Below are 12,046 nucleotides of genomic sequence, written 5' to 3'. Positions count from 1 at the left end.
AATAAATAAATGAAGGCTAATTTTACATGGATGTTGTTTTATAACATAATATTTATTCATCCTCATCCTCATCCTCATCCTCATTCTCATCCTCATCTTCATGTTTGTCATGAATATCTTCTTCATCTTCTTCTTCTTCTTCCGTATCGTCATCACAGTAATCAAAAATAGTATCATCCTCTTCATCTGTAGAACTATCATTAGTGGTTCCAGTAGTTTGTAATGTCTCATTTCTTTGAATCACACTGCTAGCATCAATCTCTTCGGGAAGTACATCTTCTCGATTCAAGGAGTCTACATTGGTCTCATCCATTTGTTCAATTCTATGAACATCATCTAACTCAGTTTGTTGATACGGTTCGTCATTAAGAATTGATGGATCACCATTCGCCGTTTCATTTTCTGGAACATCATAGACATTTCTAGGATATGATTTCTGTACAATTTTCCAGTTGCCGCCATTTTTTATATCTTGTACGTAGAATGCTTGGGATGTTTGATTTGCCAATACAAAAGGATCTTCACCGAACCATCTTTTACTTACATTAACACTTATTAAACCCCCAAATGTCTTCAACCCATTCTTTTTATCACCAATATTCCACCAATCACATTTAAAAATGTAGACGTGGTTATTATGACAGTACTCAATCTCAATTATGTCTGTTAGTACACCATAAAAATCAATTTCTTGCGAATTATATTCTCCCTTCACTACAACGCCACTGTTTTGAGTTCGACGATGATGATCACGTTCAATAGTGTGAAACCTTATTCCATTTATAATTATACCTTTGTATCTTGCAATACGTGCATCAGGACCTAATCCTAATATATTTAGATGATCTGTTGATGCTAATGAACCATTCAAAGTCAAGCCCACCACCTTTAAAAAAATGTCAATGTATATTAAATAACTCAATGATAGGCTTAAATGCTGATATAAAATACTTACATGTTTCTTAAACCAAGTTGGAAATTCTTCTTGATGTCTCTTTTGAACATTATCAGGACTTTGTTTTTTAACTTCCTCTATATGCAAACTGATAATGATTTCCAAATGTTACAATAATTATAGAACAATATGATTAATATTATCCAAATAATAAAATATAAAATATGAAAATAGCATAACTTACTCTAAATATGTTTGTATCTCATCACAATTATTGAGTATATACCATTGGATTTTCTCTAAATCTGAATCAGATAGCACACCATATGTTGGAACTCCTAAAGTCCTTGCTTTTTGTGCAAAAGCTGAAAATTCATTTAGTCTGAATATTTGACCACCATCAAAGTTCCTCTCAATTTGACTATGTTTAGTCTCAACTTCACGAAAGTACATTGAACAAAAATTGAGACACTCTTTAGCAATGTAAGCCTCAGCAATGGAGCCCTCGGGGTGAGCCCTATTACGCACTAAATTTTTTAAAGTACCTAAAAATCTGTTTTGATACAAAAATGATAAAATTAATCAGTAAATTGTATTTATTTCTTTGTATGTATATATTTATATGTCTATATTTTACACACAAATATTTAAAACTAACCTTTCAACAAAGTACATCCATCGATAATGAACTGGACCTCCCAATTCTACTTCACGCGGCAAGTGAACTGATAAATGTACCATAACCACAAAAAATGAAGGAGGATATATAGTTTCAAGCTTACACAAAACTAAAACTATATTATCTTGCAACTTCTTTAAACTGGATTTTTTAATTTTCTTTGAACACAAGTCCTTGAAGAAATAACTTAACTCTGACAAAACGAGAAAAATATCCTTCTTCAAATATCCATGGGCAACAATTGGAAGCAATCGTTGCAAAAAAATATGATAATCATGACTCTTCATTCCAGAAATTTTACATTCATCGAGATTTACACATCTTGACAGGTTGGAGGCAAATCCGTCAGGCAATTTAACTGATTTCAACCATTCACATAACTTTTTTCTTTCAGTAATAGGCAATGTATAACACGCAGGCGACATTCGAAACTTATTACCTATTTGCTGCATATGTAACTCTTTCTTTATGCCCATTTCTTCTAAATCCATACGAGCCTTGACATTATCTTTTGTTTTCCCCTCAGTGTTCATCAATGTTCCTAAAATATTTTCAGAAATATTCTTTTCTATATGCATAACATCTAAATTATGGCGCAATTTTAAAGTTTTCCAATAAGGCAACTCAAAAAATATGCTCCTTTTAGTCCAATTCAATTCTTCATGTGTTCGCTTGCGCTTCTTCATGTTAGGTGGCTTTCCAAATCTTACTGTTTTTGGAATATATGATGTCTGTTCGAGTATGTCATCCCCCGTTAATTCTCTTGGCTTTAGGTGATGCTCAGGCTTACCATCAAATTTTTTGCTCCTTCTCCATGGATGTTCTATATCCAAGTACCTACGATGGCCCATATAACATTGTTTCTTTCCATGTGTAAGAGAAAGTGAACAGTTCCACTTGTTGCAAATTGGGCATGCCAATTTTCCCTTTGTACTCCATCTGGATAACATTGCATATGCTGGAAAATCATTTATGGTCCATAACAAAGCGGCATGTAATCTAAATTGCTCATTAGCATATGCATCAAATGTCTCAATACCATCTTTCCATAATTCATTCAATTCATCTATTAATGGTCTCAAGTACACATCAATATTATTGTTAGGAGAATCTTTACCTGGAATGAGCAAGGATAAGAATAAATAAGGTTCCTTCATACACTTCCATGGAGGCAGATTATAAGGTGTTAAAATAACTGGCCACATACTATAACTAGTGCTCATGTTCCCAAATGGGTTAAATCCATCACTTGCAAGTCCAAGTCGTACATTACGAGAGTCTTTGGCAAACCAATCATGTTCCTTATCAAATTCCCCCCATGACTCAGCATCAGCTGGATGCCTAAGTGTATCGTCCTTTTGTCTTGTTTCTTCATGCCATCTCATATCTCTAGAGCTTTCTTTAGACATAAATAATCGTTGAAGTCTAGGTTTTAATGGAAAATATCTTAGTATCTTTTGTGCAATTTTTTTTCTTTTACTCAAACTGAGTTTCCACCTAGGGGCTCCACAATTAGGATTTGGACATTTGTCGAGATCCTTATGCTCTTTCCAATATAGTATGCAATCATTCACACATGCATCTATGGTGATATAGCCAAGACCCAAATCACGCATTAACTTTTTCACCTCATAGTAAGATTTAGGAAGTGTTTCCCCTTCTGGAAGAGCATCCTTGAACAATTCTAAGTTTAGACTAAAAGACTTGATGCTAGAGTTAGTAATTATTTTATTGTACATCATCTTGACAAGAAATGACAACTTCGAATATTTCTTGCTGCTTGGATATAACTTGCATTCTGCATCATTAAACAATTTTGCAAATTTTTCCATCTCCTTTTCAGGCATACTTGTGTTATGGCTGGTGTTGTTCTGATCCATATTATTTTCTACAAAAGCTGAATTTTGCATGTCAATTAGCATTTCTGAAATTTCATCATGCTGGTCTTCTACTTGATTATGGATGTCATCATTAGTATTATCAACCTGAGAAGTCTCACCATGGTGTACCCATGTAGTATAATCTTCAAGAATGCCATTTTGAAACAGATCTCGTCGAACATTTGTTACCGATTTAAAGTAACAATTATTACACCGTTTGCAAGGACATCGAATTCTTCCATTACAGTCAGCTTGAACTTTTGCAACATCTAAAAAGTTACGAACTCCTTGAATATATTCAGAACTAAACTTATTCCTATGTTTCATCCAACTTTTATCCATTGTCCCAACCTGAGATACTAAAGCATTAGGAGAATTTACATATATATATATATATATATATATATATATATATATTGTTTTTGAAATAAATATATAAAAATAACATGTTCTTACCTTATTATCTCTTCTTGCAGGCTTTTTTATTTCTTGATTGACTATTCTGGCTTGAACTGAATAAGTGAAGATAGCAAAGATATCTGCCAAATCAGCTTAGCTCCAACTATAGTCCACCTGTAGTACTAGTAAAAATCAATACTTGAAAGGTAAAATTTTGTGTTCTTTTTTTTAGCTGGAATTTTAATTATATATGGTGTTATTTGGATTTTAATTATCAAGCTTGTTTTCCCCTGTTTTCCCCTGAATAATCAAAATATAAAGAATTTTGAAGGAAGAGAAGTAAGATATATACGGCTGTTTCAAAAAGCTAATTTCAAATAGTAGAGCAAATTATTTGATCACAAAGGACATTCAGTTAAATAAGATTTTAAATTTAATATATACCAATAAAAAGGAGAAAAAATAGGTAGTAAAAAAGATAAGATTTTAAAAAATAAACCTTTAGCCCAACAAGAAAATCTATAGCCCAACGTTATTTAACCTAGCTCCAACTCTTTAAACTCCTTATAAAAATCTTCTATAAACAGACTAGTTGTCATCGTGCATTCCTTTATTTTCTCAATCTATTAAATATATATTTTTTTTAAATTTTAGCAGTCACCACTCACCAGCAGTTATTTTATCTAATCAAAACAAATTTACAGCGGGAGATTTTATTTCATGAAGTTGTAGTTTTATTTCTAAATAAAAGCGGTAAATTTGATAAATATGAAATTTGTAGCGGCAAATTTCCCTCCTAAATCACAGTTCATTCTGAATTCTATAAAGATGAAATTTTTCTTCTTTTCCTATTTCATATTCTATAAACATACAAACCTTAAAATATTTCAGTGGCTCAAAGTTGGCTATTATTTCTACAATCCAATGAATTCATGTAAGTGCTTTTCTTATTATAAAATTTGTTTTTTTTTTATCTTTGGCCATCATCATATTGTGTGTGATTCATTATATATTAGATTTGTATTTATTGAATTTCACAGTGATACATCACCTATTGATATTTCTCCAAAAAATGAAAAAAAAAACATATTATGATCTTTAGTTGAAATGTTTAATTCGTGATTGTATACTCAGTTTTTTAATGTGCATAATATCTTTTTGACTCAGATTTTAGAAGCACTGAATTTGGTGGGAATAAAAAATCTACTTCAACACAAGAGATGCACGCACAAGTTCAATTAAACTCAAGAGGGTCATCAAGTCAGAGAACTAGGAGCAAGTCGTCGCCGATTTATATTAAGCCAAGGACAATAACTAAAGAAGGTATTTTTTTGAATATTTATGATTGTCCTCCAATATGTTAATGGGTTTTTACTCACAATTTGTTCACATTCACACAATGCCAGTTTTAAGTAGAGTTTCTTCACCGTCGCAAATAACAACAAATAATGTTGATGTACTCTCTCAAAAATCACCTGCTTCAATTGAGACCAGTAATTTAACTGAAACAACTCTCAGTTTAGATCAAGATCAAAATTTATCAGCTGTACCGAATGATTCCACTACAAGTAGATCAACAACTCATGATGGTTGGTAACATATGCAAATTTAAATATATTTTTTTAATGTTCGTTATCTAACAATTTATGTTTCATTTGTTATTGAGTGAACCCCTATAGAATATGTTTTTGTTCCATAATTTATTTAATTGCAGCTTCTCCAATAAAAAAGAGAGGTCGTGGTGTAACTACTGGATTTGAAGTTAAAAAGAGAGCAAAAGAAGGTACTAAAATAGGTGGAATTATTATAAAAAAAGGAGTGCATCTGCCAGTTGGTCCAGCGGAAAAAATCTTTAAGATGGAGATTGGTGTTCTTACTCGCAAATATGCACCAAAAGGAGTTTTTTATTGGACTGATGTGACTGATGCGGATAAGCAGCCTATATTAGTAAAACTTGCAGTAAGATTTTACTTGAATTTTACTATAGATGTTGCAATGTTTATTCTCGTGTTTTATAATCATAAAACTTTTTATTTGAAACTTTCAGGGTGAGTTTGATATAGACATTGAAGATCCTCATACAAAAAAGGTTATTGACAAAATCATGTCAAGACGCTTTACTAGTTTCAAACATCGATGTCATATGCATTATAAGAAGTTTAAGACTTTTGATGAAGCAAGTAAACACCCTCTTGACAATATCAAATCTGAAAATTGGATCACGTTTTGTAAGCATTTCGAAGATGAAAAGTTCAAGGTAATATCTATTTAATCATTATTAATTGACCATATTTTAGTTATTTTCTAAATCTAGTGCTAATGTTTATTACATATGTCTAGGCTCAAAGTGTCGCAAACCGAGGCAACAGAGGCATGATGCAGGTTCCACATACTTCAGGTTCAAAGTCGTATTGCCAACGCTTGTATGAAATGGTATATGTGTTTGGTTTTTATGTTGCATAAATTTTGTAATCATTTCATACTAATAAAAGAGACAATTGATGTATGTATTAACTAATGGAACAAAATCAGGATGATATAAATCGTGAGCCAATTGAAATGAAATTGTATTTTGATACACATCATAAAAATGGTATTTGGATTCACTTACAAGCTCAAGAAAACTATGTGAGTTTTTTCATTTTATAAAGTGAGTGGCTTACTACATATGTTTTTTCATATTTCAACTATTTCTATTTAATTTTAGGAGCAAATGAAAGCTATGTGGGAGAAGGCAATATTTGATGGTGATGGAATAACTGGACGCGAGATCCTTGAAAACGTGCTGAAGCCAAAATCAGGTTATATTCGCGGGCTTGGATACGGTGTGAAGCCGAAAAAATTAAGAGAAGTCGAACTTGAAGCTCTTTTACAAGCTGAAAAGACTGAATCTCAAGCAAGAAACGATGAGCTAACAAAGCAAATAGAAAGCCAACAAACGGTAATTAATCGTTTACAAGAGTCTTTTGATGAATTAATGTTTAGAATGGACGAGTTAAAACATCAACAAGAAGGGGGCAACAATTCATCACCTGAATAGTAAGGTATTATTACAAATTTGTTTATCTTACAATATAAATTCTATCCTTTTGAATAATATTATATACTAGCTATTTGATTATCTCCAACTGATTTATTTTTTTATTTTTTTTAGATTGGAATTGAAAAGCAAGCTTTGGATGGATATTGGTGGTTTGCATCTCAACAAAATTTTATTATCTTTTATATTATGCTTATAAAACTAGATTTATATATTTTTAGGAATGATCCTTCGTGTTTTTTATCGAAGCATTGGACGAATATTGTTGTTTTATTAAGTATTTTATGGTTTTTTGTTGCATGGATTCTATATATTTAATAATAGCATTGAATTAATGAACAGTTGTGTTATATGCTTTCAATTGAGTCAAATTGTTCATTATTATACTTTCATCGAGTTGTGTATATATATTCGAGTTTGTAATGAGATTTCGTTGGAAAATTTTAGCATTTATGCTGTTCTTTTGATATATATATATATATATGTATATATATATATATATATATATATATATATATATATATAATTATGTCTATTATGTTAATGACAAAATTGTTTATCACTAAAATGTATTACTCACAAAACAAATCTCGTTATTTGTATATTGTGAGAAAAAAATTATCATTTCATTTGTCAAAGTTAATTTTTCCACAATTTATATTGATTGACAAAAAAATTATCATGTAAGAGAAAATATGGCAAAATTTAAGTTGTCAATATAGACAAAAGCTGTCAACATTTTCTCATCACCTATAAAATTGTGACAAATTAAGTTACGCACTTTCTCAAAGTACAACAAACAATTTTCTTGACAATATAAAATTTTAGCAGTAACAAACAGCCGTTTAGTCACAATATTTTGAGTTTTTGTGTCAAAATATTTATTGTTGTAATAAATTAAATTCTTATTGTAATAAAGTATTTTGTCACAACAAACACTTTGGCTTTACAAAATATCATTTGTCACAAGACTTATTGATATTGTGAAGAAATCATTTTTTGTCGCGAAAAACTTATTAGGACAAGGATGTTGCAACAAATTCAGTAACAAATTTTTTTCTCACACCATCGTTGTCGTGACAAAATTCGTATTTATTGTTACAAATTATTTTGTGACAATATACTGATTTTCTTGTAGTGAATGTAGTCTCAAACGGTTTTTATAAAAAAAATAAAAACCGTTTCTAATACAGTTTCTAATGAGGTTTCAAAGACATCTAATGGGGTTTCATACAGTTTCTAAAACAAATGGAGTACTTTTATAAATTTTCAGAGTCAAAAAATAAATATTCAAAAAATAAAAATAAAAAACAAATTTTCAAATTCAGAGTATTTTTAGCTAATATTTTCTAAAACAAAGTATTTTTAACCAATTCCATTAATAAAATATTTCCATGAGTTCTAGACTTATATATTTTATTCAATTAATTTATAATTTTAAAAGTACTTATTAGAGAAATTATTATCAACTAAATACTCTCATAAGTTGCTAATTTATATAAATAATTATTTAGTTTATTTTTTAAAAACTACTTTATATTCTCATGACTTTATAAACTGTTTAATTTTTATTTACTTAATTTATGTTTTCAATTAAATTTATTATTTTTCAAATTAGTTAATTTTTTGTTTTATATAGTCAGTATTTTTAAAATGATATCATTAACGGAATATTCATATTTTATTTGTCTTAACAAATTAACTTTTTATTTATTACAATTTATTTATCATAAAAATTTATAATTTGAAATTTTATATTTATTCTCAACGAGTTTTCAGTTTGTACAAAGTTTTAAGTATTTTTAATTATTTTTAATAAAAATAAATAAATTACATAAGTATTTTCTATTAAAAACTTTATTATTTCTAAAAGTATAATTAAAATTAAAATTAAAACTTAATTAACTTTATAAAATTTTAATTTCATGAGTTCTCAATTGGCAAAATATTTGTATAAAATTGTTATTTCTAATACTATTTAATTTAAATACTTATATAAAATTGAGTGACCTTTTCAAATAAATATATGTATTTAAATAGTACATGTAAAATAGCTATATTTAAGATAACCTTTTTATCATAGGTTAACTTAATTAATAATAATAAATCCTGAGATTTTAAAATTAAAGATTTTTCTTTTATTATATTTACAACAATACTTGAAATCGATGTTTAATATTTTGTTTTGAAATCATTTGAAACGTATGTTCAAAACTGGTTTATGTGCAGGTTCCAATGAAAGGATATATACTTACCATTTGTATGCCTTTGGTGGCGGCAATATGGCTTTGGTTTCGGTTTCAGTCACCAACATTAACAACAACAACAAGTTCATCTGCTAGCGAATCACCATCGTTAAAATTCGACTACCCAGTGCTACGATTTAGCTCTGTGGGTGCAACTGGGCAAAGCTACTCTGATTTTATTGGCGAGTTGCGCGATCATTTGACAACAGATGACGTGAGGCATGGAATACCAGTGCTGCGTAACACAGTGGATATATGCCAACGGTTCGTTTTAGTGGAACTCACGAATCGGCTAGAAGTTACTGTTACGGTAGCATTGGATGTCACTAATTTATATGTGGTTGGGTATCGATCTGGGAACAATGCTGTTTTCTTGCGTCCTGATAATGATGGTGATGCAGAGGCGATTACTCATCTTTTCACAAATGCGAATAGAGATACATTGACAAATACAGGACAATATCGTCAGCTTGAAGATAATGGACGTCCGAGATCTGAGATTAATTTGGGTCTGCAAGCACTAGAGGATGCTATTTCAGCATTTGAAGGTTATGCCACCGGTGGCCATGGCACTGTTACGCTTCAGGATTTGCTTTGTTCTTTCCTCGTTTGTATCCAGATGATCTCAGAGGCAGCACGGTTTAATCTTATCCGACAGGAAATGCGATTCAGAATTGAAGACAACCAGGAACGCATTCCGGATCCTCGTATAATTAGCCTTGAGAACAATTGGGGAAGATTGTCAAATGAAATTCAGAGATCCAATCAAGGCGCCTTTGAAACACCTGTATGACTAACTCAGAGAAACTATCAGCGATTGATTGTCGATAGCTTGAATCCAGCACTGATTAGGAACATCGGTATCATGCGATATAGATGCCCGAACCCGAATCAAAGATTGAACAATCAGAAATCTCTCTCAACTCCAACTTATGAATCTAATCAAGATGTTTGCCAACTTAGTGAGCCTACGGTGCGTATTGTCGGTCCAAATGGCTTATGTGTCGATGTTTACGGAGGGTTGTTCTACGATGGCAATGCAATCATCTTATGGCCCTGCAAAACTAACACAGATTCGAATCAACTTTGGACCTTAAAAACAGACGGCACTATTCGATCCAATGGCATGTGCTTGACCACTTATGGGTATAGTCTGGGAGTGTACCTCATGATATATAATTGTGCCACTGCTGCTCCCGATGCCACCCGCTGGCAAGTATGGGATAACGGAACCATCATAAATCCCATATCTGGTCTAGTTTTAGCGGCAAAATCTTGGGATAAAGGTGTTACACTGACGGTAGAGACTAACGTCTATACAATTAGTCAGTCATGGCGTCCTACAAACATTACACAACCTTTTATCGCATCCATTGTTGGATTAAAAGATCTTTGCTTACAAGGAAATGGAGAGAATGTGTGGGTAGAGCAATGCATAGACTCCAAGGAAGAACAACAATGGGCTCTTTATCCAGATGGTTCAATACGCCCTCAAGAGAAACAACAATACTGCCTTACTGGGGATGAGAATGGGGAATCCCAAGGAGATATGGCCAAGATTCTCACTTGTAAACTTGGATCGTCAGCTCAAAGATGGGAGTTCAAAAATGATGGCTCTATTTGGAATTTGAACTCCAAATTGGTGCTGGATGTCAAAAATTCTATTCCACAGCTTAAACAAATTATCACCTGGCCATACTATGGTACAAAAAACCAGAAGTGGAATGTTCTGTACTGATTGATAGGCTTCTGTGCTTAATCAATGCATGCATGCTTCAATATGTGGTTTCAGCTAAAATGTACGTTTTCTTTATATTATTAGCTGCATGTCTATTATGTAACTTTATTGTTGTGGATTGATTTTAATGAATAAAATAATGCTTTTCCTATTGTTAAAAAATTATATCAAATATCAAATCAAATTTTTCTCTATGTTTTAATTTAGTACTAAATTTTTAATTTATAATAAAAATATATCAAAATAATAATTTTTATTTAAGCGATGATATCTCATTAGTTATCAATATCTAATATGACGATATGAGAAATCAGTGGAATAAATTTTATTCAAGAGGGACAAATCTTATGTATTCGAACAATATGTTGTTCTTTTTTTTTTGCTGCAAGAAACTATTTATTTTGGGTTTTTGACATATTTGTGTCTCATAGACACAAAAATTCCGGTTTTGTGCCTCCCATCCCCAGCCCGCTATCTGAGATAGCGGGCTGCACACCAGCCCGCCATATGAGATGGCGGGCTGGTGCTAATTTGGGTGATTAACCTAATCACCCAAATTAGCACCAGCCCGCTATCTCATATAGCGGGCTGGTCCCTCCCCAATGATTGGGGAGAGAGTAATTACTCTCTCCCCAATCATTGGGGCAGATTATATTTTTTAAAAAAAACCTATTATATATAATAAATCGTAGTTCATGGATGCACACAATTGACTGTCACGTTGGCTTCCATTTGCTGCATTAATTTAAAATTCAATACAATCAAATCATGAACACAAAAATAGATATAAAAAGAAAACAACAAATTTCACTTTTTTCTTTGCAGCATGAAATTAATAAAATAATAGTACAACTAAATCATGATTTAATATATTATTATACCTTTAGTTTTTAATATGTAAAAAATAACTAAATTATCTCCAAATTAGTAGGAATACCTATCTTTTAGTTTGATTGAATTACGAAATTAAAATACAATATTTGGTCAATATAATATTATTTAAATTTCAATCTTATTATTTTTAAAGATATTATTAATAAAATTAAGTTAATGATTTAATTATGGTTATTATAAAACCAAAAAAAGAATAAATTCAGTATGGCTTTTACAAAAATTCTTAACTAATTTAATATTAATTATAAATAAAAAATTGATATAATTATAATATT

General features: G+C 30.8%; 3 protein-coding genes and 1 pseudogene across 3 annotated transcripts; 3 read left to right on the top strand and 1 right to left on the bottom strand.

The window, feature by feature from the left end:
• Nucleotides 1-52: 52 nt before the first annotated feature.
• Nucleotides 53-4,452, bottom strand: LOC126661003 (uncharacterized). Its single transcript, XM_056104168.1, has 6 exons — nucleotides 4,395-4,452; nucleotides 3,911-3,966; nucleotides 1,554-3,805; nucleotides 1,140-1,448; nucleotides 956-1,043; nucleotides 53-886 (listed from the first exon to the last, which is right to left on the bottom strand). Exons 1-6 carry the CDS (start codon nucleotides 4,450-4,452, stop codon nucleotides 53-55), a joined length of 3,597 nt encoding a protein of 1,198 aa, XP_055960143.1.
• LOC126661004 (uncharacterized) lies at nucleotides 3,912-6,338 on the top strand. Its single transcript, XM_050354754.2, has 6 exons — nucleotides 3,912-4,059; nucleotides 5,021-5,176; nucleotides 5,260-5,442; nucleotides 5,568-5,812; nucleotides 5,901-6,110; nucleotides 6,194-6,338. Exons 2-6 carry the CDS (start codon nucleotides 5,074-5,076, stop codon nucleotides 6,314-6,316), a joined length of 864 nt encoding a protein of 287 aa, XP_050210711.2. The 5' UTR covers nucleotides 3,912-4,059; nucleotides 5,021-5,073; the 3' UTR covers nucleotides 6,317-6,338.
• A 42-nt stretch (nucleotides 6,339-6,380) lies between these two features.
• Nucleotides 6,381-7,145, top strand: LOC130014994 (uncharacterized). Its single transcript, XM_056104237.1, has 3 exons — nucleotides 6,381-6,481; nucleotides 6,561-6,897; nucleotides 7,008-7,145. Exons 1-2 carry the CDS (start codon nucleotides 6,413-6,415, stop codon nucleotides 6,891-6,893), a joined length of 402 nt encoding a protein of 133 aa, XP_055960212.1. The 5' UTR covers nucleotides 6,381-6,412; the 3' UTR covers nucleotides 6,894-6,897; nucleotides 7,008-7,145.
• Nucleotides 7,146-9,123: 1,978 nt separating this feature from the next.
• On the top strand, nucleotides 9,124-10,990 carry LOC126661958 (ricin-like; annotated as a pseudogene).
• The last annotated feature ends 1,056 nt before the right edge of the window (nucleotides 10,991-12,046 follow it).

The sequence above is a fragment of the Mercurialis annua genome, linkage group LG8, assembly GCF_937616625.2.
Source record: "Mercurialis annua linkage group LG8, ddMerAnnu1.2, whole genome shotgun sequence".
Lineage (NCBI taxonomy): Eukaryota > Viridiplantae > Streptophyta > Magnoliopsida > Malpighiales > Euphorbiaceae > Mercurialis > Mercurialis annua.
This window is presented reverse-complemented; position numbering and strand designations above follow the sequence as displayed.

What these genes read in the sequence shown, in the direction of transcription:
- LOC126661003 (XM_056104168.1), bottom strand. Translation starts at nt 4,452, where the DNA reads ATGACAACTAGTCTGTTTATAGAAGATTTTTATAAGGAGTTTAAAGAG. An exon ending in GTTTAAAGAGTTGGAGCTAG is followed by an intron (nt 3,967 to 4,394) that starts GTTAAATAACGT and finishes TCACTTATTCAG; the next exon opens with TTCAAGCCAGAATAGTCAAT. An exon ending in CAACTTGGTTTAAGAAACAT is followed by an intron (nt 887 to 955) that starts GTAAGTATTTTA and finishes ATTTTTTTAAAG; the next exon opens with GTGGTGGGCTTGACTTTGAA.
- LOC126661004 (XM_050354754.2), top strand. Translation starts at nt 5,074, where the DNA reads ATGCACGCACAAGTTCAATTAAACTCAAGAGGGTCATCAAGTCAGAGA. An exon ending in AAGGACAATAACTAAAGAAG is followed by an intron (nt 5,177 to 5,259) that starts GTATTTTTTTGA and finishes ACACAATGCCAG; the next exon opens with TTTTAAGTAGAGTTTCTTCA. An exon ending in TCGAAGATGAAAAGTTCAAG is followed by an intron (nt 6,111 to 6,193) that starts GTAATATCTATT and finishes ACATATGTCTAG; the next exon opens with GCTCAAAGTGTCGCAAACCG.
- LOC130014994 (XM_056104237.1), top strand. Translation starts at nt 6,413, where the DNA reads ATGAAATTGTATTTTGATACACATCATAAAAATGGTATTTGGATTCAC. An exon ending in TACAAGCTCAAGAAAACTAT is followed by an intron (nt 6,482 to 6,560) that starts GTGAGTTTTTTC and finishes ATTTAATTTTAG; the next exon opens with GAGCAAATGAAAGCTATGTG.